Source organism: Myotis daubentonii, chromosome 13 (assembly GCF_963259705.1).
Source record: "Myotis daubentonii chromosome 13, mMyoDau2.1, whole genome shotgun sequence".
NCBI classification, from domain to species: domain Eukaryota; kingdom Metazoa; phylum Chordata; class Mammalia; order Chiroptera; family Vespertilionidae; genus Myotis; species Myotis daubentonii.
In genome coordinates this window covers 14,567,685-14,592,987 of record NC_081852.1, presented here as the reverse complement: position 1 = coordinate 14,592,987, position 25,303 = coordinate 14,567,685, and the positions used below count along the sequence as shown (strand labels likewise).

Below are 25,303 nucleotides of genomic sequence, written 5' to 3'. Positions count from 1 at the left end.
CAGGCCAGGACTCGCTGTTAGTTAGAGATTTCTGTGTTCAGACCATCCTAGGGGTTACTTTCAGTCTCAGAGTTTGTAAGGCTGCCATGCAGGCTTCCCCTGAGCTTATCAGTTTAGTATCTGGCTCCTTTTTTGTCCACATGAGTAATACTGCTATGAACATGGGTGTATAAATATGTTTGAGTCCCTGTTTTCAGTTGTTTTGGGTAAATGCCCAGAAGTGGAATTGCTGGGTCAAATGTTTAATTTTTTGAGGCACCGCCCTACTGTTTGCTACCTCAGCACCATTTCCCCACAGGGCCTTTGTCTTGTAGTTCTGTCTGTGAGAAACACTCACCAGTCCAGAATTAAAAAAGCAAAAAGGACATGGAGACACGAAGCGAGACATTTAATGTCGATCTTGCAAGATCAGGTGTCCGGTGGGCAGCCACGCTCAAAGTGGTTACCACCAGCATTTTATTCCCTAGTTCGCAGGCCCCTCCCCCGGTTCCTCATTGGCTGAGTACCATGGGGTGTACAATCTTCCCAGAGGTCGCCTAAGATTCATGATATTTTTATAGGGTATTCTCTCTTTCCCCTTCCCAATTTAAGTTCCCTTGTCACTTGGCTCCTCCCCAACAGCATCCTGTTTCCCGGGGCCCCTCCAGGTGCATGAACTTTGTCACGTCTGCAGGCTGCTATGCAAGCAGACTGCCAGTAATTTTCCATTCAGGGTTAAATGCCTTGCCTTGGAAAAGGACCACCACTGACTTTATTTCTTTTTTTAAAAATACTTTTTTTCTCTTTTTTTAATATATTTTTATTGATTTCAGAGAGGAAGGTTAGAGAGAGAAACATCAATGATGAGAGAGAATCATTGATCAGCTGCCTCCTGCCTACTGGGTGGGGATCAATCCTGCAACCCGGGCATGTGCCCTTGACCGGAATCGAACCTGGGACCTTTCAATATGCAGGCCGACCCTCTGTCCACTGAGCCAACCTGGCCAGGGCTGACTTCATTTTATTTCTAAGGTGTCTCGCAGGTCTCAGTGCTCGTAGGCATGGATGCATCTTTTCTGGAGGCTCTAGAGGCGAATCCTTGTCTTCCCCCTCTGAAGGCACGTGGCCCTGGCTGGTTCCTCCACAGATGGCGTCTCTCTCACGCTTACCTTTTCCTTTTCATCCTTAATTTCTCCTTATTCTTTCTTTTCATCCTTAACACAACCAGGAAAGGACTCATGTAATTAGATTGGGCCTACCTGGATCATCTCCCCATCTCAAGGTTGGTAACTATAATCACATCTGCAAAGTAGCTTTTCTCACATAAGGTAAGGTAACAGTCACAGGTTCCGGGGGATCCGGGTGGGGACTGTCAGTTGGGGGTGGTTTTGAAGGACCTAATCAAGGAACCTGATGGTGCCTTGAACTTGTGCTTTCAAAAGTCTTGCCCTCTCCTCTTTCCCAACCCCCCAGTGTGAGCCGGACACCTGTGGACTGAGCACCCGAGCCTGTCCCTCTTTAGCCACTTGGGAGAGAGCGACACTGGGTGAGCTGGTTACAGTGAGAACTGGCCGTACTTTACAAAGGTCTTCCCTGTTCTCGCTTCATTCAGTCCTCGGTAACTCCAATGGAGCCCATCTCAGGATGGTCAGAGGGGCTGTCAGTGAAAGTCACTTAGCAGGTGTTGGAGTTGGGACCCAAACCCTGGCTGCCAGGCTAATAATGCTTCTTAGGAGGTTGAGGTAAGAAAAGTCCAAGCCTGTAGAGAATTGAAATAGGAATTTATTTGAGCCTGGAAGCCCGATCTCAACAAACTGAGGTAAATGCTTCTGAGACTAACAGAACATTTGCTGTTTCTTCTTTAAGGAAGGTTACCTGAAGGTGGGAGGAAGCAGGATAAATTAAGATTATGTGCTCTCTTGGGGCTTATTTCAAAGGTGTGTTAACCTAGATGCACAGAAGCAATAGACAAGCTTGCTTAAGGCAAAAATAAACCCTTTACTAAGAAGTTAAATGCCTGGGGTGCGACTACCCACCCTGGCCTGCCCCATTAGGAATTTATGATCAGATCACCCTGTGAGGCTACTTTTCACAGAACCACTTTTTTTTTTTTTTTTTTTGTCTATAGGGGGTAAGTTAAAAATGAACTGAGTACCTACTATATGCTAATAAGCTACACGGTGGATAGCTTTCTATGTGTGTATTAGTGCATCAGCATCTCACAGCCAGAGTAAGATGGTGTATTTCCCCAATTTCACAGGTAAGGAGAAAGGCTGGAGAGAGGTGAAGCGACTTCCTGTCACAGCCAGCAGGGGGTAGAGCTAGAATATTGGCTCCAAAGTTCGTGTGTCGCTCAGGTTCCCCGGCAGAGCTAGGAGATGGTATCAGATCTGTGGGCTGTGGATGAGACTCACGCAGCAGAGCCGAGAAGTCTTGTGACTGCGCTGTGATGTTGGTGGCTCTTGCGGGGGCGTGTGGGTTGTGTGAAGATGAGGAACTGGCTTAGAGATGGAAGAGAATAACGGGCGGTGGAATAACTGCAGAGCATCTGGAGTTGGCCATTCTGAGACCCAGTGTTGGTGCAGCTTGGCTGCATGACCTGGAATGAACCACTGAGCTTCCCCTTTCCCCACCCGGACGAGGGAGGGGTTCAGAGAGGGGGCTCCCCAAGTTGCCTTCCGGCACAGCTGTGCTTTACGTTAACTGCAGCGGGGCTGGGAGTGTGTGGCTCCCCTGTGGGCCGAGGTGATTATGGAGAAACAGCACTGGGGTTGGACTTCGCAGGAGATGGAGGGACTTGAGAGCTAAGTGGGGCGGCAAGGGGGGCTCAGACATCTTGGGGACTTGTGCTGGATTAACATCTGCTGGTCCCTCTACCTGGTTTCTCCGGCTGGTCCTGGGAGGAGCCCCCTGGCAGGTGGTGTAATTGGGAGCAGCCTCCGGGGCGGAAGTGGTGAAACAAAGACACAGACCTGCCTCCCCAGCCTGAGCTGCGCTTAGAAGCACAGCCCGCAATTTCCCCCTTTCTTTGAGGGGGGAGGTGTTTCCTCGTCCTGACCATACCTTGAGCTTAGACTTGGGTGAGGGCTTTTTAAAAAAATTTTTTTATTTCTGCCACTGTCATAAAGACCTGATGTCTACAAGGACCACAACCTGAGCCCTGTGACATTCTGGCCTGGTTTCAGCCAGATATTGACACCATATCTGGGTTCACCTTCTTCCTCTGCTGTCTGCTTTCCACTCCTTCGAAATTCCAGACTGGGCTTGGCATTTGGCTAAGTGATGGCTATTCCAGAAGCCTCTTCAGTGGGCAGGTGTCCGAGGGGCCTGTCCCCATGAACGGGAATGGGCTGGGTCTGCCAGAGAGCTGTGCTGAGGAGGGTTGGTAGAGAGACCCCACGGATGAATCTCTGTGCACGTGAAAGTGGTCCTTCCTGCCTTGCTCCCTCCCCTTCTCAGTTCTAAGGACCAGGTCTGGAAAGGCAGCTGAGAGGAGAGAACATGATGTCTGTCAGGCGGGGGGCTCAGAGTGGAAGTATAGCTGTCACTTGGTATTTGCAGGGGATTGGACACCACAACCCAAGGATGCTAAAGTCACTTACATAAAACTAGAGGCCCGGTGCATGGATTCATGCACATTGAAAGGAAATTAATTAGAAGGTGGCCAGCGGGGTGGGACTGGGCAAGACAGACTGGACATGCCCTGGAGCCAACCTCCCGCAGTCCCTCCCCACGCACCTGGGGTGGCGCCGGAGCTCGAAGGACATCTGCGGAGTGAGTGGGCATCTCTCCTGCAGGTGGGGTCCCTCGGCCTGGCCTGTGGGGATTGGGCCCAAACCAGCAGTCCGACATCCCCCGAGAGGTCCCGGACTGCGAGAGGGCACTCTGCAAACTTGCTGTCGCTCGGCAGCTCCTGTGTTGAGCGTCTGTCCCCTGGTGGTCAGTGTGCGTCATAGCTACCGGCTGGCTGACCGGTCACTTAGGCTTTTATATATATAGATAGATGGGTTAGTATTTGCATATAACCTGTGTATACCCTCCCAAATACTTTAAATTATCTCTAGGTGACTTATAATACCTAACACAGTGTAAATGCTATGTAAAGAGTTGTTATACTGTATTGTTTAGGGATCACTTTCTGGAATTATTTTTCAAATATTTTTGATCAGTGATTGGATGAATGAGTGGATGCGGAATCTGCGGATATGGAGGGCGGGCTGCACCAACAACAGGCTCCTGGGTGCCCCCAGAGCTGAGCCTCTGCAGGCCAAGGCCCTGCCTCCTCCAGTCCCTCTTCCCAGGCCGGTTTCCTCTTCTAGAGGCCTTTTCAAAGGTTCCTCTCCTCCCCCACACCTTCCACTTCTGCTTCCTGCCTGTCCCCATTCCTGGAGCATGGACCAGGCGCTGGCACTCAGGCATACAGAGGATGGAAAGAAAACATTGCCAGTTTCCTGTTAGTGATTTCTCCTTGGGGTGATTGGAAAATGCAGCCCAGCCATTCACAGGGCTGCTGCAGCAGAGCTGGGCTGGTGTGGGAGAAGGAACCTGCAGCCTTCACTTCTCCCTTCCTCTGTCCTTCGTGCTGTCCTGACTCCCACATCTCCTGCTGCTCCCCCAGCCCATCCCCACCCTGCCCCCATGTTCCTCATCCTGAGTACTATCACATGGGCCAGACCCTGGGACCCCTCTAATCCTGACTCCTGTCTTATACTGGGGAAGCTGGTATGATGAAAGGTTAAGTGATATGAGAACATTTGATATTACACTGTTACCACTCCCATTTTACAGATATGGAAAAGGGAGGCCCACACACCTAGTAGAGGACAGAAGTGGAATTTGAACCTGGGCAGTCTGGCTTCAGATTTCATGTTCTTTTTTTAAAAAAATTTTTATTGATTTCAGAGAGGAAGGGAGAGTGAGAGATAGAAACATCAATGATGATAGAGAATCAACCATCAACTACCTCCTGTAGGACCTCCCACCCCCCCACTGGGGGTGGAGCCAGCAACCCAGGCACATGGGGTATGTGGGAATCGAACCTGTGAGCGCCTGGTTCACAGGTCAGTGCTCAACCATTGAGCCACACGACTGCCCAGACAAGCAGTGTTTTTTAACATTTCAGTCTTTGAAATACTAATTTCTGATCCCGTGGGTGGGCTCTGTGGGAAGTAGAGCCTGGCTGCCTGGGTTTGAATTCTGGTTCAGTCATTTACCAGCTGTAGCCTATGCAAGTTATATAATTTCTCAGTTTCCTTATCTCTAATATGGGAATCATAAACCTAGTATTTGTTTTATAAAGTTTTTGTAAATTAAATTCCATGTAAAGCACTTAACACAGTGCCTAGTACATACAAAATAGTCAATAAATGTTAGCTATTATTGCCTAATTGCCTAATAAGTTTGGGAAATTTGGGGATAGAGTTAATAAGCAAGCTCCTCTGTTACAGGCCTTGTCAGAGCCTTTGTTATTCTGTTATGAATGGGCATTTTCCTGGAAGGGGATGTAGCAGGCTTTGTTTTCCAAAGATTTTGGACAACTAATCTCTCTTTTTTACCTGGGCACCTGGTAAATTCTCAACTTGCAAGATGTTAAGTTGGTGTCAGAGAACCCAGTTCAGGAAGCACGGAGCGGAGTACCCCATGTTTCTGCTTGGCAAGTCTGAGTTGGGGGTGGGGGTGCAGGTTAGGCCCGAGACAGGCTTTGAATGGCTGCATGTGGCCTTCCTCTTCCCTCCCCACAGGTGTGGGGAGAGGGCAGTGATGTGAGCTGAGGCTCCGGAGGGTTTCTGGAACCTTCCAGCCATGAGGAATGGCCTTGGCTGACCCCAGTTCAAAGCACAGTTACTGCAGTGTCTTCCCACTGCCCTTGGAGGAGGGTGTTAAAGTAGGTCACCAACTGCAGGACCAGCTGTGCCCACCGAAGGCAGCCCTGCCCAGGTTGAGATGGTCATGGTTTTTGCAGCCCTATTAGGGGCAGGAAGGCAGCTCTGCCTCAGCAGGCCGAGCCCTAGCGTGTGTTTGTGACTTGAGTAAGCCATGTCCCCGGCGTATTTTAGCTGCAAAACTGAGGTGGCTGAAACTAGATCATCTTCAAGATCCCCTCCAGTGTGGACATTCTGGAGTCTGTAAATCTAGGATTGGGCTGAAAACCTAAAGAGGTGTCCCCTTCAGGAGACCAAAACTCAGTGAAGGAAGAGCCCTGAGAAGTGAAGTCCCCTGTCACCCCTGTGGGACAGTGAGGTCTGTGGAGCTGAGGGCCTGGCTCCAGGACACACTGCTTGACAGCCTTTGCCATGCGAAATTCCTGGGCTGACTGTCTTCAATAGACGTTTCTGTCTTGCTTTGAGCCCCATTCACAGACTGCGCTGGTCGTTGCCTCCCGCTGTCCAGGCAGTGACCTGAGGAGGAATGTCCAGTACTCTGGGTGGAGTGTGGAGGCAGGATCTGCAGAGACCGGCTGAGGGCTGGCCTGCTCTTCATCTCCCCGGCAGCCAGGAGGTAGGCCATGTACGAATGCAGATGACTAGTTACTCTGAGCCTGATTATACCAGGCTCAGAGTTTGCAGATAAACAGATAAATACCATGGTGTTTTTTTTTTTAAATGTACATATGTATGAATATATATAAACTAAGATACACAAACACATTTATGCATTTACATTTATGTGTGTGGTTTTGTTGTGGTTCTGTTGGTCTTGAATTCTGTATTAGAACCTGCTCAGTGGTGACCTTTGGGTAGTGGGGTTAGAGGAGAGAGTGACTTTTGCTTTTCACTTTGTGTCTTTCTATTCTGTTTGAATTCCTCCACAGTGTGCTTATATTTTATTTCATTTTTTAAAAATTCTCACCCTAGTATATGTTTTCATTGCTTTTTTAAAAATATATTTTCTATTGATTTCAGAGAGGAAAGGAGAGGGAAAGACAGATAGAAACAAACATCAGTGATGAGAGAGAACCATTGATCGGCTGCCTCCTGTATGCCCCCTACTGGGGATCAAGCGCGCAACCCGGGCATGTCCCCTTGATGGGAATCAAACCTGGGACCCTTGCGTTCACAGGCCGACTCTCTATCCACTGAGCCAAATCGGCTAGGGCTGTTTTCATTGCTTTTTAGAGAGAGAAAAGGGGGGGGGGGGCATCAATGTGAGGGAAACCTTGATCCGTTGCCTCCTGTACACTCCCTGACCGGGAATCGAACCCACAACCTTTTGGTGTACAGAATGACACTCCAGTCAACTGGGCCACTGGGCCAGGGCTATTCCTTTTATTTTCTAATTTTAAATGTAATTTACTTTTAGAGCAGTTTTAGGTTCACAGCAAAATTGAGTGGAAAATGCAGATTTCCCATATGCCCCCTACCTGCATACATGTGCACCTTCCATCCCTCCTCTGTGTCCCTGCAAGTCGGGCGACAGCAGAAGATGCTGGAGGTGCAGAGTCCCGCTGTGTCCCCATCTCGAGTTGTTGGGTGGGGAGGGAGCTTCTTGTTCTGGGAGGTTCTGCCTCTTCCCCCAGCACAGCATTTCCTGTGTCTGGGGCTCTGTCTGGTGCCTTATGGAGCCTTGGGATTTGATGGTGCACCTGTGTGTCCACGCACAGTCTGAGGGAGCAGGTCCTTTCCCGGTCTCCGCGTCCCCTCGCCTCTGAGGCTCGGTTCTGATGGGATTCAGGGACACCCGGGCTCTGGTGCTTTTCCTCAGGCAGCTGCTGCGAATAAACGCTGGACAGTGTGCAAGCACCTAGAAGGAGTGTTTTCTAGAGTGTGGAGCACAGAATTGCTGGGGGTGATGGCGGGGCTGGGGTGCTTGTTTAAGTCTCAGGTTCCCGGGCCCATCCAGGTTGAAAGGCCCAGAGTGATGGGGCCCAGCCAGCTGCAGATTGTAGCGAGCTCTCCAGGTGATTCTCACGCGTGGTGACCAGTGCTGCTCAGAGTGTGGTTCATAGTCAAGCAGCATTTGGGGTCCGCTCCCAGCCCTGCTGACTCAGACACGGAGGGAGGAACCCAGCATTCTGGAGTAAGAAGCGCTGTAGACTGAAGGTTGAGAAGCCGGAGGGCCACAGCTGGGGGAGGGCCACAGCTGGATGAAGTCGGTGTGCAGCTGCAGGTAGATGGGCCCCTCGAGGAAGGGAGGGTGGTGTTAGCTGCAGCAGCCCCAGGAGGCAGGACCAGGGGCCTGAGGTTCCCTGGAGGCTGCTTTCTAAGAACGAGAAGTCCTGAGAGGCCACCTGCCGGCCTGAGTCCCCGTCAGAGGTCTGTGACCAGAGCCGCGTAGAGCGGGCTGTGCCCTGTCGGAACTGCAGTGGAGGAATCCCCACCCAGGCACCGTTCTCCTCTGGGAGAGGACAGGAACAGGAGGGGCTGTGGGGAGCGCAGAAGGGGTGCTCCTGGGTGCCAAGGAGAGAGTGGGCCTGCTGGGTTGTAAGGACTGTGTTCCCGGCTGTCCTTGGCAGTGAGGTTGGACAGGCATTGGGAGGGTCGCGGAAGGGGGTGCCTGGAAGCCCTGCTGAGCTCCCTTCTGAGCCTGAGATATGGCAGCCCCAGGGTCCCGGGAACAGCTTTGCCAAGACAGCAGGCCCCGGCGGTGGCTTCTTTTGAGAAGAATCAGAGGCCAACGTTACCCAAAGACTAGAGGATGAGGAGGTTTCTTAATTTTCAAAAAAGTGGGGAAGAATGTGAATGTGGAGTTAGAGCAGCAGTAGGATCCCTGCAGCCTCCCGGGACATGCCGTAGTCGGGAAGGGAACAGGGGGCACTGGGAGGCAGGGTGCTGCACCCTGAGGCCGCCCCAGGCTCTCCGCTGGCCAGCTTTTCTCCAGGCGGTTAGATTGGAGGGCTCTAGGTGTGGGAGAGTGTCAGCATCCTTACCTGATGGAGACCCTCCTCACGCTGTTGTGAACACCGTGGGGCAGTGTGCGCTGTTTTGTGGTTAGTTAGGTGGCCCGATGGCTGGCGGGTACCGGTACCGCTGTTGTCTAGCCGGGGGTGGTCAGGAGGGACAGTTTGGGAGCGTCCGTCCTTGGCCCTTTCTGTATCGGTGGATGTGAAATAAAGCTGAGTGAGCGCGGAGATGTTTGATGTTGGTCAGCATCCCAGGAGATCTCAGTAGGCTGAGCTCGGGCAGAAGGTAAGGGGGAATTTAACAGGAATCTGCCTCAGGTCTCCATCCAGAACACCCCAGTGTTGCCAGTACAGGAGGTGGGAGGGGGAAGGAGAGGATGGTCCCGCCCTGCACTCTCCAGACCACACCTGGGGCCTCAGAAAACAAGGGAGTGGGTCGTAGTCCTGAAACTACTTCAGGCCAGAGGTGGCGGGAGATGACAGTTCTCAGGAGGGGAAGCCTGAGGTCTTGGGGGGGAGAGGGAGACCCCGAGAGGAAGGACTGCTCCTTGGACATGGGATTAGACCCAGCCTGCGGGCACCTAGGGCAGAGCTCATTGCCAGGGGAGATCCTGGCTCTTGCTGGGGACTCCGAGCCCATGTGGGAACCAGCACTCTGGAGGCAGGTGGAGGCTGACCTGCCGCCCTGCCCCAGCGGGAACACCCAGGCGGGGACACCCAGGCGGGGAACACCAGCGGTCCGGGTCCAGGCCCGAGCCCGGTATATTTATACAGTCATGCTAACCCCAGGCTCAGAGAGGGGCTGTCTTGGACTGAATGGACCCTGTGTGTTATACAAATCTTGCAAGAACAGCCGCAGCCTCCAGTGAGCTCAGAAATCCCCACCTGAATTGGGCCCTTTTAAAGTTGTTTTTAATAGGCAATACTTACGTGGTAAAAAATGCAAATATAAACAGTAAGCTTCATTTCTGCCTCCACTTTTTTCTCCAAAGGCAACCAGTGTTACCCAGTTTCTTGTTTATTGTTCCAGGGGTGGCCTCTGTGCATGTGTGTATATATACACACACCACTAAGTTTGTGTGTGTAGGTTTTCTTTTAAAAAAATATTAGTATTATACCTTGATTAATAACGGTGATCATTTCATATCCCCATATATAGAGCTGGCTAATTCTAAAAGTAGCTACAGAGTATCCATTGTACGACTTCGTTGCTATGTATTTAGGGCACATGTAGGGGTTTGTTGTAACGAGTGCTGCAGTCGCCCTGTGCGGATGTCCCCTCCCACGGTGTCAGTGTGCCTGCGAAGCGCACTTCCAGAAGTCCGTCTCCGGGTCAAAGAGGGTGTCGTTTTAAAATTTGGCATTGCTGTACTTTTCATTGGTGATTCTCAGCAGATAGTGAGCGTGAACATCTTTGATCTTTAGTTCCTTTTCTGTAATTGCCTGCTCACATCATTTGAGTTTTCCTAGTGGTCTTTTTATTATAAAACGTTTTTCTTAAGTTTGTCATTTCTCTTGTCTTTTAAAAATATATAGATATCTGTTTTTCTTTGATTTCAGAGAGAGGGAGGGAGAGAGGGATAGAAACATTAATGATGAGAGAGAATCATTGATCGGCTACTTCCTGCACGCCCCCTGCTGGGGATCAAGCCAGCAACCTGGGATCTCACATGACTTTCCTGGTTCATAGGTCGGTGTCCAGCCACGGAGCCACACTGGCTCCGCTCGCTTGTCTTTATGTTGTTTTCCTTATTTGTTTCTTATCATGCAGAACATTAATTTCACATCTTTGGGGTTTGGGGCCACTTCTTGCATTGAAATCTTTGGTCTGGCCGAATTTTATTTGGGGTATGGAACGGTAGTTTCTTGATTTCGTGGTGGTGTTTTCCTGCCACCTTGCTGTGACTGTGGCCCTTTGGCTTCATTGCTCTGGGAGGAGACGAGAAGTGGACAGGGGTCTTCAGCGCCCCAAGCTTCTGCCTAGTGATGGTCTCCAGAGAGAAGGATGTCAGGACACAGCTGCAGCTCGCCTGTTCGCTTCCTCCCATCCGAAGGTTCCCGCTCACCCATCACTCAGATCCCCGGGACCTCCACACCAGCAAGGTCTGAGGTCCTGGCAGAGGGTCAGGCTGAGGGCAGGACCTGGAGGGCCTTGTGCTGACCACTCACCAGCCACAGGGAGATGAAGCAGCCTTAGGGCAGCCCATTGGGGTCTTGACCATCAGACCACTGTGTACAAGGAAAGGGTCTGTGGTCCACGCTGCAGGTAGCCAGTTCTAGCTCTCTCCAAGGTCACTTAGCCATTGTCTGGCCTCAAGATTGCTTTGCCTACAGTCACCGCTGGGCCCATAGACCGAAACAGATGACCTCAGCCATCGGGCTAAGAACCAGGCCCACCCTGTGGGGACCGGTAGTACCGTAAGAAAGGCCTGCAGCCCCCATGAAAATGCATTCCCAGTTCTCCAACACAGCTAAGAAGAGTAACTAGAATCTCATAGGTAGGTAGCAGTTTCTCAAAGTGGGGCCCTGGACCAGCAGGCAGCATCACCTGGGAACTTGTGAGAAATGCAGACTCTGTAGGTGGAGCCCCCTGTTGTGTTGAACAAGCCCTCCAGGTGGTTCTGGTGCCCTGCATTTGGGAACCAGTGGGGCCCAGCATGAAATGAGCAGCTCACTGGGCCAGCAGGAGTGATTGTTAAGGGGGCCTACAGGTTTCGTCACACTCTGCAAACCGCAGCAGCCACTGACTAGCAAGAGTGGCTGATATCACGGCAGATCTGTGTCGCTCCTGGGCAGTTTAATTGGCATGGGGCCCGGCAGAGGGGTCTGTATTCACAGCGGCCTGGCTTCTAGGCCCGTGTCCTCCTTTTACCTACTTACCCTTGCTGAGCTCCAGGCCTCATCTTAGCAGCATGGTGCTGCCTCACTTGCCTGATTCCCGCTCCTGGATCGGGTGAGCTCCTGAGGTCCCTCCTTGTTTCTGGAACAGTGGTTCCTGCCAGGTTCCCTTGAGGGATGAACCAGAGGTTGGAGAATGAGAGTGTAGCCTGGGGCCCATTGGGAGGGTGGGCTGCCACAAGAGCTTCGCAGGTTGGGCACTGGGAGATGGGCTCTGGCCCCCTGCTGGATGGGTGGTGATACGGGCACTGGAAGATGGAGACAGACAGAGAGGTGGGAGTGAAGCTTAGGTGAAAGGGGTTTTCAGGGAAGCCCACGGCTCGTGGGTGGCGAGTCCTATAGTGTGGGTGTGGGTGTGGGTGTGGGTGTGGGTGTGAGTGTGGGTGTGAGTGTGGGTGTGCCTGAGCTGGAGGCCCTGGCAGGTAGACGGTAAACTGGTTGCCACAGTCCAGACTGATGCAATTTCTCCTGCCGGGGCCTGGCTTGTGGCTTGTGGCTTCCCGACAAGTTTCTGGTTAGGCTGGTGGGAGCTCCCGGCAGAGCCTGAGCAGTTTTTTTCTTCCTTTCAGATTTGACCATGAGCTACCCAGGCTACCCCCCGCCCGCAGGCGGCTACCCTCCAGTTGCACCAGGTAAGAGTGTGTGTGGGGAGGGGAGGGATAAGATTGTCCCCCACAGTGTAGCCAGGTGGGGTGGCGGCTGGAGGAGGGCAGGGAACCTGAGGCAGGGAGCCTGGGTTTGAAGCTGCCTCTGGGAGGCCAGGACCAGGTCTCGTGACTTGTTAGCTGATAGCGGTGGGCAAAGGCTTCTCCTGGCTGCATTGTCTCCTTTGCAAATGACTTCATGGATCTCTTCCCCACTGGGCTGTCCCAGATGCTAACAAGAGAGCCAGCTAAAGCATCTGGCATGGTGTCCTCGGCACTGTCAGGTGACTTGTCACTTCTGTGCTCCGGGCGCAGGGTCCTGCAGTGCAGGGTCCCCCTGCGGGGTTGGGGAGCGGGGGGGAGGGGGGGTGAAGGCGGTCTCTGAGGGTCAGGTGTCCTGCGACTGCACCAGCCACTGCTGCTCTGCATACCTAGAGGTCATCTTTTCTGGTCTGGCCCCCAGGGTAGGAGGGAAACATGAGGGCTCCTGGGACAAGAGGGAGAAGGGACCATTCCAGGCTGGGCATCCTGCAGTGGCCTCAGCTGTGAGGCCCCTCATCCCTGGGCACATTCATTTCTCTAGAGCTGAGGCTCTGGAGTTTGAGCACTGAGGGCCCCGCAGGCCATTCGGACTCACCCCCCTCATCACCTGGTGAAGGTCAGGCCTCAGCCGCTGGCTCATCGGTGGAGCTGGGCCATCGTGCTCCGAGCAAGCCCTTGTCCTGATTTGCCAGCGCTGGCCTGAGTCCCTCTCTAGTAGGAATCCTATCGTCTGAACCTGAGCAGCAGGAGAGCAGGCAGGTGACTCGGGAAGGCTCTCTCTTGAGTGGAGCCCTGCAGCACAAAAGCCAAACTGGAGGCCCCAGGGCCCTTTTGCTGCCGAGAACAGAAATGCATCTAACAGGCCAGCAGCCGGCATGCTGACGCCAGCTGAGCTGCGTGCTGCCTGTCAGTGACAGTGTAACATAGCGCCCTGGGCGCCCAGCTAGGCCCTGCATGGGCATTAACAGCCTCAGCCCGGCAACTTGAAGCAAACACTAGTTATTACCCCCCTTGTCCCCAGAAGAAACGGAACTTCGGTGGTGGGTGCCCCGCCCCAGGACACAGCCCCTGGTCCTGCTGGTTCCAGAGCTGGGCTTTTCACTGATGTCCCCACTGTCCCCACAAGGACTGTGTCTGTGTTTAACGTGACTCAGGCCCATCTCCTTTCCTCCTCCAACCTGCTCCTCCCTGCCTCTTGCAGACTCACGATAGCAAACAGCCACAGTGGCAGCCTCCCCCCTCCACCATGCGTTTGCATCTCCCTGGATTCTCAGTGCTCCCTGAGCTCCTGCTGTCGTGGACTCGGCACATTGTCCTAAAATGACCTGTCCTTGTGTCTGCACTCTTGCTCTATGATGGGGAGCCTGGGGTGGGGGTGGGGGCGCAGATCTGCCCTTGACCTCCTGCACCCTGAGGACCTGGGAGTGTTGCTGAACCACCCTTCCCTCCCTGGACAGAGAGGAAGGCCCCCTCTTCCCTTCCTCCGGCAGTGGGACTGGGCTAGACTAGCTAGCCTGGGTGTTCTGTGTGGTCTGTAGTGCTGTCTCTGAGACCCTGCTTGGCCTGCCCCTGGGCCACCTGGGAGCTTGCCGTCTCTGCCTTTCCCCGTTGGGGGGCTGACCAGGGGCTAACGGGCTTGGTGTTGCTTTCAGGTGGCGGTGCCTGGGGAGGTGCTGGCTACCCCCAGCCCAACATGCCCCCTATTGGGCTGGATAACGTGGCCAACTACGCAGGGCAGTTCAACCAGGACTACCTCTCGGGAATGGTGAGTCCAGCCCTCCTGCTGGGCTGCCTAGGCCCACTCCTGCATGGCCAGGGCGTGAGGCTGCTGGCTTCCAGGGTGTCAGGGGCTGTGTGTGTTACCGTGAGCTGAGTGTACTGAGGGGCATCTTAGGACATAGGGGTTTTTGTCAGGACTCTCACCTGCTCACCATCCCTCTCTGCCTCTACATCTGCCCAGCTGTAAAAGCAGGGAGGGGAACGCACTGGGCGCACAGTCTGTTAGGTCCTTTCCGGCTCTTCGGGGTTGGGTAGGGTGGTGCCTTTTTCAAAGTGGTGAGCGCCTTTTGTATGAGCTCAGAATAGGGCCGGCAGGGAGGTGAGGGTGGGTATGTGTATGTGCGTGCATGTGCCGTGTACAAATGTCCATCTTTGTGTGTATGTGTGAGTGTGTGTATGTATGTGTGGGTGGCTGTTCCGCTTGGGCCTGGGAGTGGGTTCCTGGTAACATGCTATTTTTCCTTGTTGATTTGCTTTTAAAATCGTATACTTTGTAATCTAAGCAAATGTATGCTTCATGTAAATAGTGTAACCAGTGGGCAATCTAATATGAGCCAGGCCCATCCTGGGTACTGGGATATGTGGCTGAAACACATCACAGCCTTAGCCCTGGAGTACTGATTACCCACTGGGAAGAGTTGGGCAGTTGCCATGGTAACCATGCGGCGCTAGAGCCAGTGTGGGGGCTTTGGGCACAAGAGCAGGTGGAGGTCAGCAGTGCAGGTGGGGTGGTGCTCGGCTCCGAGGGCAGCGCCGGGGGCCTGCAGGCTCAGGGCGGGGAGGGAGGAGGGAAGGCTCCCTCTCCCCCTGACCGGGGGCTGGTTGGATTTTGTCGCCTGGGTGTTTCCGTGTGGTCTGCAGGGTTGTCCTGGGCCCTGCTTGGCCTCCTCGTTAATCTTAGGCTCTTCTCTGCTTTGTGGACTTTCAGGCAGCCAACATGTCCGGGACGTTCGGAGGAGCCAACGTGCCAAACCTGTACCCTGGCGCCCCCGGGGGCGGTTACCCTCCTCTGCCCCCTGGGGGTTTTGGGCAGCCCCCTTCCACTCAGCAGCCTGTTCCTCCGTATGGAATGTACCCGCCCCCTGGAGGAAACCCGCCCTCTGGGATGCCTTCATACCCGTCATACCCAGGGGCCCCTGTGCCAGGCCAGCCCATGCCCCCTCCCGGACAGCAGCCCCCAGGAGCCTACCCTGGGCAGCCGCCAATGACCTACCCTGGGCAGTCACCAATGCCGCCTCCTGGGCAGCACCAGCAGCCGGTGCCAAGCTACCCAGCATATCAAGGGTCCGGGACCGTCACCCCTGCCGTGCCCCCATCTCAGGTGAGTGCCAGCCCTGTGCTACCCTCAGTCCCAGCCTGGCTCCAAAGGCCCAAGACGCGTGGCCCAGTGTCCTGCCAGCGAGGCCAGGAGGGTGTGGCTGGAGGGTGTGGGTGGACAGGCCAGGGCTCAGTCCTCCACCTGTAACTTCTTGTCTTAATCCTCACCTGAGGCTATTGTTCCATCGATGTTAGAGAGAGTGGAAGAGAGAGGAAAAGACAAAGAAATATCGTTGTGAGGGAAACAACACATCGATTGATTGCCTCCTGCACGTGCCCCAACCAAGGCCAGGGCTGGGGAGGAGCTTGCAACCGAGGAACATGCCCCTGACCGGAATCGAACCTGGGACCCTTCGGTCCCCAGGCTGACGCTCTATCCACTGAGCCAACACGACTAGGGCTGTAACTACTTCTTGTTTTAACAGTGTCACTTTCTCAGACCCCCCAGCCCTGGTTTGAATTCCTGAAGAGCAGGATCTGCCCTGTCTCCCGGTTTGGTTAGATGTTCTGAGTGCGAGTTGGTGTGAATGTCCCGGGTGCTCTTCATTCCTCTGTGTTGTTTGCTTACTGCCTGGGCTCAGGTTTTATGCCCAACCCCTCTGAGTCTTCAGCTCCTGGATGGGCCCCCACCTCCCATCCCACTCACTGGAGGGGATTTGTAAAACCTCCGTGTAGAGAAGATGGTTGGTCCTTCCTTCGGAGTTGCTCTTGGCTCCTCTGGGAGAGCAGTTTGTGTTTGCAGAACCTAGAGTTCATTGTCATGGTTACATGGCCAACCCAGCAGAGTGCAATGCTAGTGCTATGTGCTTGATGACTATTTTCAGACGGGGGTCCCCTCTCTTCCCTGCCCCTCACATTCCCCCACCCCTGCTGTGCTCCCCTCCCCTCCCCTCCCCTCCCTCCCTCCCTCCCTCCCTCCCTCCCTCCCTCCCTCCCTCCCTTCCTCTCTTCCACCTCATCTCTTCTCTTGAGTTTATCTCCTTAACTGTTAAAATCAGTCTGCATTAGCCACAGAAGATAGCCCACCATGAGACGGCTGAGGCAGGGAAATTCAAGTTTGCTGGGAGCACGGCTGCCAGTTTCAGGAAGAAGTGAGGCAGCAGCAGGTTGTAGAGTCTAGAAGAGGTGCCAGGAGCTGGTGCTGGTCCAGGAGGTAGTCAGGCTGCTGGACCATCGTGAAGGGTGGGCACCAGCATCCCCCCAGAGGAGTCACCTTTTTCTAGTTTGCACAGAGGTGCTCCATGGACCAGCCATTAGATGATGCTTTGGTGGTAAGGCATCGAGGAGAAGCCAGTGGCTCCTGTGCCTGAGGCCTCCCCTTCAGCAGGAGCCCAGGCCAGCCCCCAGGACCTGCGTGTAGGGCCGATTTTCAGCATCAGGACTCAGCTGTAAATGGGCTCCTAGCCACGGGAGCCAGGCAGAGCGTCAGCATCTGGACGCAGGACAGATAATGGCCAATAGGACCACTCAGTGGGTTCCTCTGTGCTGTTATTGTGAGCTCCTTCAGCTACCCCACCTTTCAGAGAAAAGGTCATTCCCAGAGTCGGGTGGGGCAGTCGCACCTGGGGATGCAGCCTCTTACCTAAGTCTGTTCGTCCCAGCAGTTTGGGAAGCGAGGTACCATCACCGATGCTCCTGGCTTTGACCCCTTGCGAGACGCCGAGGTTCTGCGGAAGGCTATGAAAGGCTTTGGTGAGCGGTCCCAATGGCTCAAATGCTCACCCATCCCCCACCCCCATACCCCAAGCAGTTACCCAGTGGCTCTGTGGGCTGGGGTCGCGGGGTCAAGGCAGCCTGGCCCTAGTGGTAGTGGAGAAAGATGGATGTGGGGGTGCATTGGGGTGCCCAGAAGAAGGGGAGGAGCCACGCCTAGGGAGTCTCCAGCTGCAGAGCATCCCACAACCCCCAGCCCTGCCCACTCCCACCTCTTCTTCCTCCAGGGACGGACGAGCAGGCCATCATCGACTGCCTGGGGAGTCGCTCCAACAAGCAGCGGCAGCAGATCCTCCTGTCCTTCAAGACAGCGTATGGGAAGGTGAGGGTGCCGGGGAGGGTCCAGGGAGGCTGGTCCCCCGGAATGAGGCGTCCTCCAGCACAGTCCTGCTCTTCCCTGGGGCAGTGAGGCACATCAGGTGTTCCTGCTGCCCATCCAGCCAGTGGCCTCGGCTGATGGCACCTTCTAGGGGTGAACGATGCTCTGAGGGAGAAACCGGAGTCCACAGGGAACGGAGATTTGATGACAGGCGCCAGAGATCGGGGTTCTTGCCCCGGCGCTGCCATGATCACTGAGCCCCTAAGCAAAGTATTCCCTCGCCCTGGCCTGGTCCCCTCCTGGGAACCTGGCTGCTGTCCTGCCCTCTTCATGGCCACCCTGGAGGCTTGGCTGGTAGAAGGGCTTGAAGGAAAAGGCTCTCAGGACTGAACAAATGCAAGGGGCATATTTTGAACTTTGAATCTTTGGAAGGTGAAACCTGGGTAAGTATTGAGTAGGCTAGTGTTCCAGCATCAGTGTGCCAGGGCCCCCCGGGGACGGGTTCAGATGCAGCGCCAGTTCCGCAGGGCTGGGCTCGGGTGGAGGGTCAGTGCTCCCTCCTCACATCTGTGAAGTTGTCCCTGTTCGTCACCTGTGGAGTCTCTAAGTAGGGTTGTTGTTTGTTTGAATATCCAATCAGGATCTGATCAAAGATCTGAAATCTGAACTGTCAGGAAACTTCGAGAAGACTATCTTGGCTCTGATGAAGACCCCAATCCTCTTTGATGTTTACGAGATAAAGGAAGCCATCAAGGTGTGTAAGCGAGCGTGTATGTGCATGTGTGTGTGCGCGTGCGTGTTCACACTGTGGACACAGCCTGGGGGGGGCCTTGACCACGTGGTGTGTCTTAGCCGCTCACTAGCTGCTGTTGTCATTTTGGCTCCGACAGCCCCTCGGGCTGGACGCCAAGTGCTCTGGAAGGGGACCTCCCGGTGACTCCTCAAGAGGAAAGCCAAGTGCCATTCATTGTCGGGGAACATCCAAGTGTCTCCATCTTCATGACGTGGCGGGAGCTGGGGCTGTAGAGGGGTATGAGGCACGGGTGGCTCATCCTCATTCATTAGCAAATGACAGAAGCACCGGAGCACTTGAAGCAGAACAGAGAGGAATCGGTTATGAGCACAGAGAGAAACAGCCTGGCGTGGGGACAGATAGGACGGGTGTCACGCGCTGGCACCAGGCGGGAGCTCTCGCCGCTGCTTCTGAGTCCACTCTGCTTCCATCTGCTTCCTGCTCCCTCCTCGTCTGCTCGGCGAGGGTCCCTGTCCATTTGCCCTTCAGAGATCCAGCCACAAAAGAGGCCAGCGGCTCCTGAGTCCAGATTGTGAATGGCTCGGTTTGGTTTAGTGTCTGCCCAGCTTCTCAGTTGTGACCAAGCGGAGAATCCTCTGCATACCGTGCACCCCAGGGGATCCCCAGACCCACAGTGGGGATCCCTGTGGATGGCAGGGCAGCCCACAGTGGGGTGCTTTGGGAGGAATCTAACATTTCCTCCGTGGCGGAGAGACAAGGCGGGGAGGCACAGTGACCTTGCCTGCCCCCAGGAGGAGAGGGAGAGCCCTCGGTGTGGAGCTGGAAGGGAGAGGCCTCCCCTGAAACACCCTTTCTTCTACCGAGGGGTCAGGAGGCATTGGGGAGGGCACCTGGGAGGGGCCCCTAGACCTCTGCCCAGCCCCCGCCCCAGCCATTCATGAGGTGGTGGTGGTTGTGGGGTGCTGGAAACAACCAGGTGTGGGGTCAGCTGTCACTGACTGGCTGTGTGTCCTTGAGCATCTGTAAAATGGGACTGTGACTGCCCATTGTATGGACTGGCGAGCTGCGGCCCAGAGGGGCTGAGTGGCGTGTGAACAGTTACACAGCTAGTCAGCAGTAGGGCTGGGACTCAGACCGACAGAAGCCAGGCTGGTGCCCTGTCCTTCGCCCTCACTGCCCCTGCCGTCCTCCCTCGCCCTCGCTGTTGCTGCCTTTCCCTGGACGTCTGCCCATGCCCACCGTCCATTCTGAGGCTCGTTTTCCCACATGCCCGCTCTCAGTTGTTTCTCATCTCATTCATGAGCTGAACTTGGGATAACACAGTTCTGAGTCCCCATCTCAACCCACTTTGCCTGGGAAAAGTCACTACCCCTCTGATTCTCAGGTTCCCGGTGGGTAAAAGTGGGACGATCCTCCGTGTGGTCCCCTCATCACCACGTCGCTGTCACCTGGTGCCGCCCTGGGGCTCGGAGGATGGCATGGCTGCTCTCAGAGGGACAGCAGCACCAGGGGCTCTGTGACTTCGGTTGCTGGGATTTGTACCCTGGGGAGCAGGGCAGTGGCACGGCGCCTGCTCTTTTCTGGGTGCCAGTGAGGGAGCATAACAAACCTGTGGTTTGCTGTGCCTTCTGCAGGGGGCTGGCACAGACGAAGCCTGTCTGATCGAGATCCTCGCCTCCCGCAACAACGACCACATCCGGGAACTGAGCAGAGCCTACCAAGCAGGTAGGCTGCCCCAGGCCCCATGCTCTCCGCAGATCCCGGTGTGATCCAGGCCTGGCCACACCCTCTCCCAGGGCCCCTGTTCCTTCCTGGATTCTCATCACCTCACTCCCCTACCACAACCAGCACATGGGGCTTTGGTCCAAGACCCAACCCTGCCTGCTGTTTGCACACAGGACACTGACTAAAGGAAGCAAGGGCTGAGGAAACCTCTTGGGCATGGTTTGGGCCATGCCTGGCGAGAGGCCAGGTCAGCCTGGCGTTCACAACCCCCCCAGGATTTCCCAATGTGTGTCCCTGGAGAGCCACGTGGGCCACCTGTCTCCTCGAGCCCAGGACTCCCGGCCTTTCTCTTGCCAGTGCCCACTGTTGACTGTCTGCAGTGGGCAGCTCTGTCCACGGGGCTACAAGGTGGGCCTTTGTGTGTCCCCCAGAATTCAGAAAGACCCTGGAGGAGGCCATTCGAAGCGACACGTCAGGACACTTCCAGCGGCTTCTCATCTCTCTCTCTCAGGTACCGTCCCCACGCAGCGGAGAGGGGCCTCCCTGGGCAGGGAGGAAAAGGATGGGGAGCAAGGGGCAACTCCATGGAGTGGCCTTGACCACACAGCCTCTTTCCTTTCAGGGAAACCGGGATGAAAGCACAAATGTGGACATGTCGCTCGTCCAGAGAGATGTCCAGGTGAGTGTGGTGGCCAATCAGCCACCCGCCTGGGCTTCCTGGGCTGGTGGGAGCCACTTCCTTGCTTCCTGAGGGAGGAGGTCTGGGATGGAACGAGAACCGACAGGAGTGGGTCCCGACGACGTGGCTTTCAGAGGCCCTGCTGCTTATCAGCGGTGCGGCCTTGAGCAGGTCCCCGCCCGGGGCTTGTTTCCCTACCTGAGGGAGCTTCCGCGGGGACCATCAGAGCGGTTGGTAGGTCACGGTTACGAAGGTGGAACTTCATGTGACCTGGCTCTCCTGTTGGTTGCATATGCATGATGTTTGCAAATAGGCAGAGTCCACACTTGCTTGTGAAGCTTTTGAAGGTTTGAGCCTGGAAACCAGCTGTCACGTTAGTTGTGCAGCCTTAGAATTCTGTCCTGTCCCCAGTCTGGTGTGAACTGCAGAACAGAGGGGGGCAAGTCCCCATTTCTCTCTTGGTCCAGGCGTCTGAGTGCCCCTCTGGGGGAGTGTGGGTTTCCCACTAACGAATACAGAGCATCCAGCCTGGAGAGAGCCCAGCTCCCTGGTGGACGGAGCGGCCATCCCTCTCCCTCGTCACTGCCCCTGCCACCTCGGCAGGCTTCCCCGGCACTGCCGTGGTCTCCCATCTCCCCAGCGGTCAGGTTGAAGAGCACCTCTGTGGAGTGCCCTCTTGTTAGGGTCGGGAGAGAGCCACTCTTATAATCTGGTCCATTTTGCTTTCTGAGACTCAGAGAGGTTGACATTGCCCAGAGAAACGTGGAGGCAGAGCCTGGACAAGGGCCCAGCTCCTGGCTCTGTTCCTGCAGGGAGCACTGACCCCTGGTCCCAGGTGCCCTCTGAGGGTCTGCCGTAACATCCCCCTGCTGGGGACACCCATCCCCATGTCTAGACCTGGACAGTTTCAAAGCTCCGGGCTCGGGTTCTGGCCTCGGTGGGAATATTCCTTTTCCTGTTTCCTGTGTGGGCCGTTTCCCAGCTGATGCGGGAGTGGCCTCAGTCTCAAGGTCTCGTGCCTGCTGCTCTGCCTTCATGGCCTGGACCTGCTCCTGCCTTCCCTTGATCTGGGGTCTTGGAGCCCCTGATGGCCACCCTCTCCCCTGCATGTTGGTGCCTTTAGATGTAAAAGCTGTTACCTGAGTCTGGAAGGCACTTTTGAGCCATCTGTTGCAGAGGTTGCAAATTGGCAAATATTTTGGACTCGCCCTTTCAAAAGCTTAACGGGCAAATGCAAATTCTGCCCATTTGCAAACATACTGGCAATGCAACCACAGGGAAGTGCCTCGCATATGAGTCCCACATCTGTCACTGACTTATCAGTTGCTGTCATACTCATCTCACATGTTCCTCTGAAAAACTGGGAACTTCACTGAGAAATCAGCCTCTGGCTGCCCGTGTGCGGTGGGCCTGGCAGAGTGAGCCTGCATTGCTCCGTCACTGGCCTCGGCTGGTGCGGAGAAGTAGCCGCCTCTGTGGTTAGCCTTGGTCCCCACCTCTCTCTGGCCCTGTATCCCCAGGTGACCTAGCTGGCCCTTTGGGTTTGTGACCCCAAACCTAATCCAACGTTCACATTGTAGAGATGAGGAAACGAGGCTCTGAGAGGGCCAGCGGCCTGCCGAGAGCCTCGCGGCAAGTTGGCTGTGAGCGAGGGCTCGGGCCCAGGCCCCAAGTTCTTTTATCCTGGGTGCTGCTGCGCCCTTGGTTGGGTTAAAGCAGTTCCTGCCCCATCCTGGCTCCGTAGGCCTTGGTTCTCCTGGGTCTGAGTTCCCCAGCTTCAGGATCCGTGGTGTTGCCAGGGAAGGGACGTGCGGATGGTATCTGGTTCTGCACAGTGAATGGAGCACAGCAGGGGCACTGGCCCTGTTCCCTTCCCCTCTGGGCCTACGGGGCCCGGAGTCTCTGCCCAGCTCCTGTAGGTGACCTGGACCTGGTGTCTGGGTGAGCCTGCATGGCATGCCCATCTTCCCCTCTGTCTGTCCAGGATCTGTACGCAGCTGGGGAGAACCGCCTGGGAACAGATGAGTCCAAGTTCAATGCAATCCTGTGCGCCCGGAGCCGGGCCCACCTGGTGGCAGGTAAGGCAGTCCCAGACCTCCCGGGGCCAGGTAACCAGGGCAGACAAGGTACAACAGCAGCTCCTCTCTGCATGGGGCTTTCGTCTCCTCGTAGTAACGGGTAAAGGGGGCCAGGTATATGGTGACGGAGCTGATTTGACTTTGGGTGGTGGGCACACAATGCAAAATCAAGGTAAGCCAAGATTTCAGGCAAACAATGAGCAAAACATTTCCCTTCACCTTAAAAGTGGATTACAAATCTATTCCGACATCCTGTCTGGGTCTGTGTGACTATGGCCAGGTGATCTCGAACTGAAAAAGAGATTTGGCCCTGGCTGGATAGTTCAGTTGGTTGAAGCATTGTCCCAATGCCCCAAGCTTTCAGGTTCGATCCCTAGTTAGGGCACATGCAGGAATCAGCCAGTGGGCTCAGCGGGTAGGCTCAGTGGTTGAGCAATTGATTCCTGGTCAGGGCACATGCCAGGGTTCTGGGCTCAATCCCCAGCAGGGGATGTGTAGGAGGCAACTAATCAATGGTTCTTTCTCATCATTGATGTTTCTATCTCTCCCTCTCCCTTCCTTTCTGAAATCAGTAAAAATGGTTTTTTTTGTTTTTTGTTTTTTTTTAAAAGACAGACAAGGAGACAGTACCATAACCCACAGGGCTCAGCTTTGTAGTTATTTCGGGCCGGGGTCCTCTGAAGTCAATAAAAACATATTAAAAAAAAAAAGTGTTTGAGGTTCTGGGATGGCCAGAGGTCCACTCAGGAGGTGTGACTCCCCATGCCTTCTACCCAGAGCCCTGGTCCAGCCTTGTTTGCTGAAAGGCTTAACAAGGCCATGAGGGTACGCAACTTCCCCAAGGTGGTGTATGTGTGTCACACTTTAACCAGCTGAGCCACCCGGCCAGGGCAAACTTAATTACCCCTTTAAAGGTACCTAGGTCTCTCCAACTACAGCCGCATTCTGAGGTACTGGGGGCTAGCACTTCATATGAATTTAGGGAGGATGAAAGAATTCAGCCCACAACATGTTCCTTCTCTCTTCTCAATAGTTTTCAACGAGTATCAGCGAATGACAGGCCGAGACATTGAGAAGAGCATCTGCCGGGAGATGTCCGGGGACCTGGAGCAGGGCATGCTGGCCGTGGGTAGGTGTCCTGGGCCTGCGTGTCATGTACTGTAAGCTTTCAGGGTGCTCACCATCCTCTGTCGAGGGCAGGCAGAGCAGTGAAAGAACCAGAGGACCCAAGATTGCCAAGTCCAGCGGCTACACGTGGGAGGTCGCCCTGCTCCCCCATCACCGCGTGGTTGCGCCCCCAGCCGCCTGGAGGTGTCTTGTTTCTATTTCAAGCGCAGCTCTGGGAAGGGCGTGCAGTGTGAGCATTAGTGGGAGAGCAACCAGCTGCCCTGCTGGGAGGGATGACTCATCCTGCCAAGTTTCCTCTAAAAATACATCCCTGCAGGCCGTTGTCAGATGTTTGTGATGGAAACACGTGGTTGCAACAGCAACACCAGCCTCGCTGGAGGAGAGCTGGCCTAGCGCCCGGCGACGGTGTGCGCCTGGCAGGCCCGCCCCCTGCCCTCTGAAGCCAGCGCTCCAGGTCCCGCCCCTCAGGGCTGGCCCCTCTTTAAACCCACTTGGGCAACTCATGGTCCATCTTTTGCTTTGCTTTTCTTGGAGCTTTTGATGGGAGAGGTGGCGAACCCTCCTGCTTTTCTGTGTGTCCCCTACGGTAGGCCTCACGGCCTGAGAACTCTGGGGAGACATCCCCCTTGGCCATCCTTTCTCCACGAGGTTCTCGGCATCTCCAGTTTGCCCCTCCCACCTGAGCAGCACCTCGGGGGTCGCCGTCCGTGTCTTCCCTACACGGCTCCTTTCGCCCCGCTGGTGCCAGGAAAGGGGCCGGGGTGCATGTTTATCCAAAGAACTAGGATGGAGACTGTGGCTGATTGACTGAACCTGGAGGAGAAGGGGGAGGAGGTGGCCCCCTGGACTGTTTTCCTGCAGAAGGACTTATGCTGTGTTTCTCTCTTCCAGTGAAATGTCTCAAGAACACCCCAGCCTTCTTTGCTGAAAGGCTCAACAAGGCCATGAGGGTACGCAACTGCCCCGTGGAGGGGCGGGGGTGGCGCGTCAGCCTCACCTCTGGCTGGGACCAACGCTCCTGGTAGAAGGCATGGGGAGAGCTACCCCTCAGCCAAGAGGACGAGGGCCCCAGGCAGGAGGGCACCAAGGACCCGGGAAGGTGGGGTGGTGAGGCCTGTTGCTCACAGCCTCGGTGGACTCTCTAGGGAGCAGGAACAAAGGACCGGACCCTGATTCGCATCATGGTGTCTCGCAGCGAGATTGACCTCCTGGACATCAGAACGGAGTACAAGCGGCTGTACGGCAAGTCGCTGTACCACGACATCACGGTACGGGCCTCGGGGTAGCTGGGCCACCCGCTGGCCTGCAGGCACCCTGCCCCCTCACTGCCTCCTTTACCTCCCTCAGCTCCCACGGCTCGGCCTCGGCCTCTGCGGGTCTTGTTTGCGGACCTTGTATTTCTCTCTCAG

General features: G+C 55.1%; 1 protein-coding gene across 2 annotated transcripts in view; it reads left to right on the top strand.

The window, feature by feature from the left end:
• The window catches only part of ANXA11 (annexin A11), a 43,364-nt gene that overhangs the window by 16,038 nt on the left and 2,023 nt on the right, over window positions 1-25,303 (top strand). The window contains exons 1-14 of one of the 2 annotated variants that reach the window (XM_059662223.1): window positions 1,208-1,261; window positions 12,286-12,348; window positions 14,055-14,167; window positions 15,110-15,502; window positions 17,103-17,190; window positions 17,439-17,533; window positions 18,171-18,284; window positions 19,919-20,009; window positions 20,441-20,520; window positions 20,632-20,688; window positions 22,673-22,766; window positions 23,800-23,895; window positions 24,786-24,844; window positions 25,040-25,162. In XM_059662223.1, coding sequence (XP_059518206.1) covers window positions 12,294-12,348; window positions 14,055-14,167; window positions 15,110-15,502; window positions 17,103-17,190; window positions 17,439-17,533; window positions 18,171-18,284; window positions 19,919-20,009; window positions 20,441-20,520; window positions 20,632-20,688; window positions 22,673-22,766; window positions 23,800-23,895; window positions 24,786-24,844; window positions 25,040-25,162 — 1,458 coding nt within the window. In that variant the 5' untranslated portion in view covers window positions 1,208-1,261; window positions 12,286-12,293. Of the gene's footprint in view, window positions 1-1,207; window positions 1,262-12,285; window positions 12,349-14,054; window positions 14,168-15,109; window positions 15,503-17,102; window positions 17,191-17,438; window positions 17,534-18,170; window positions 18,285-19,918; window positions 20,010-20,440; window positions 20,521-20,631; window positions 20,689-22,672; window positions 22,767-23,799; window positions 23,896-24,785; window positions 24,845-25,039; window positions 25,163-25,303 lie in introns of those variants that run through there. The other variant, XM_059662221.1, reaches the window with a different exon arrangement.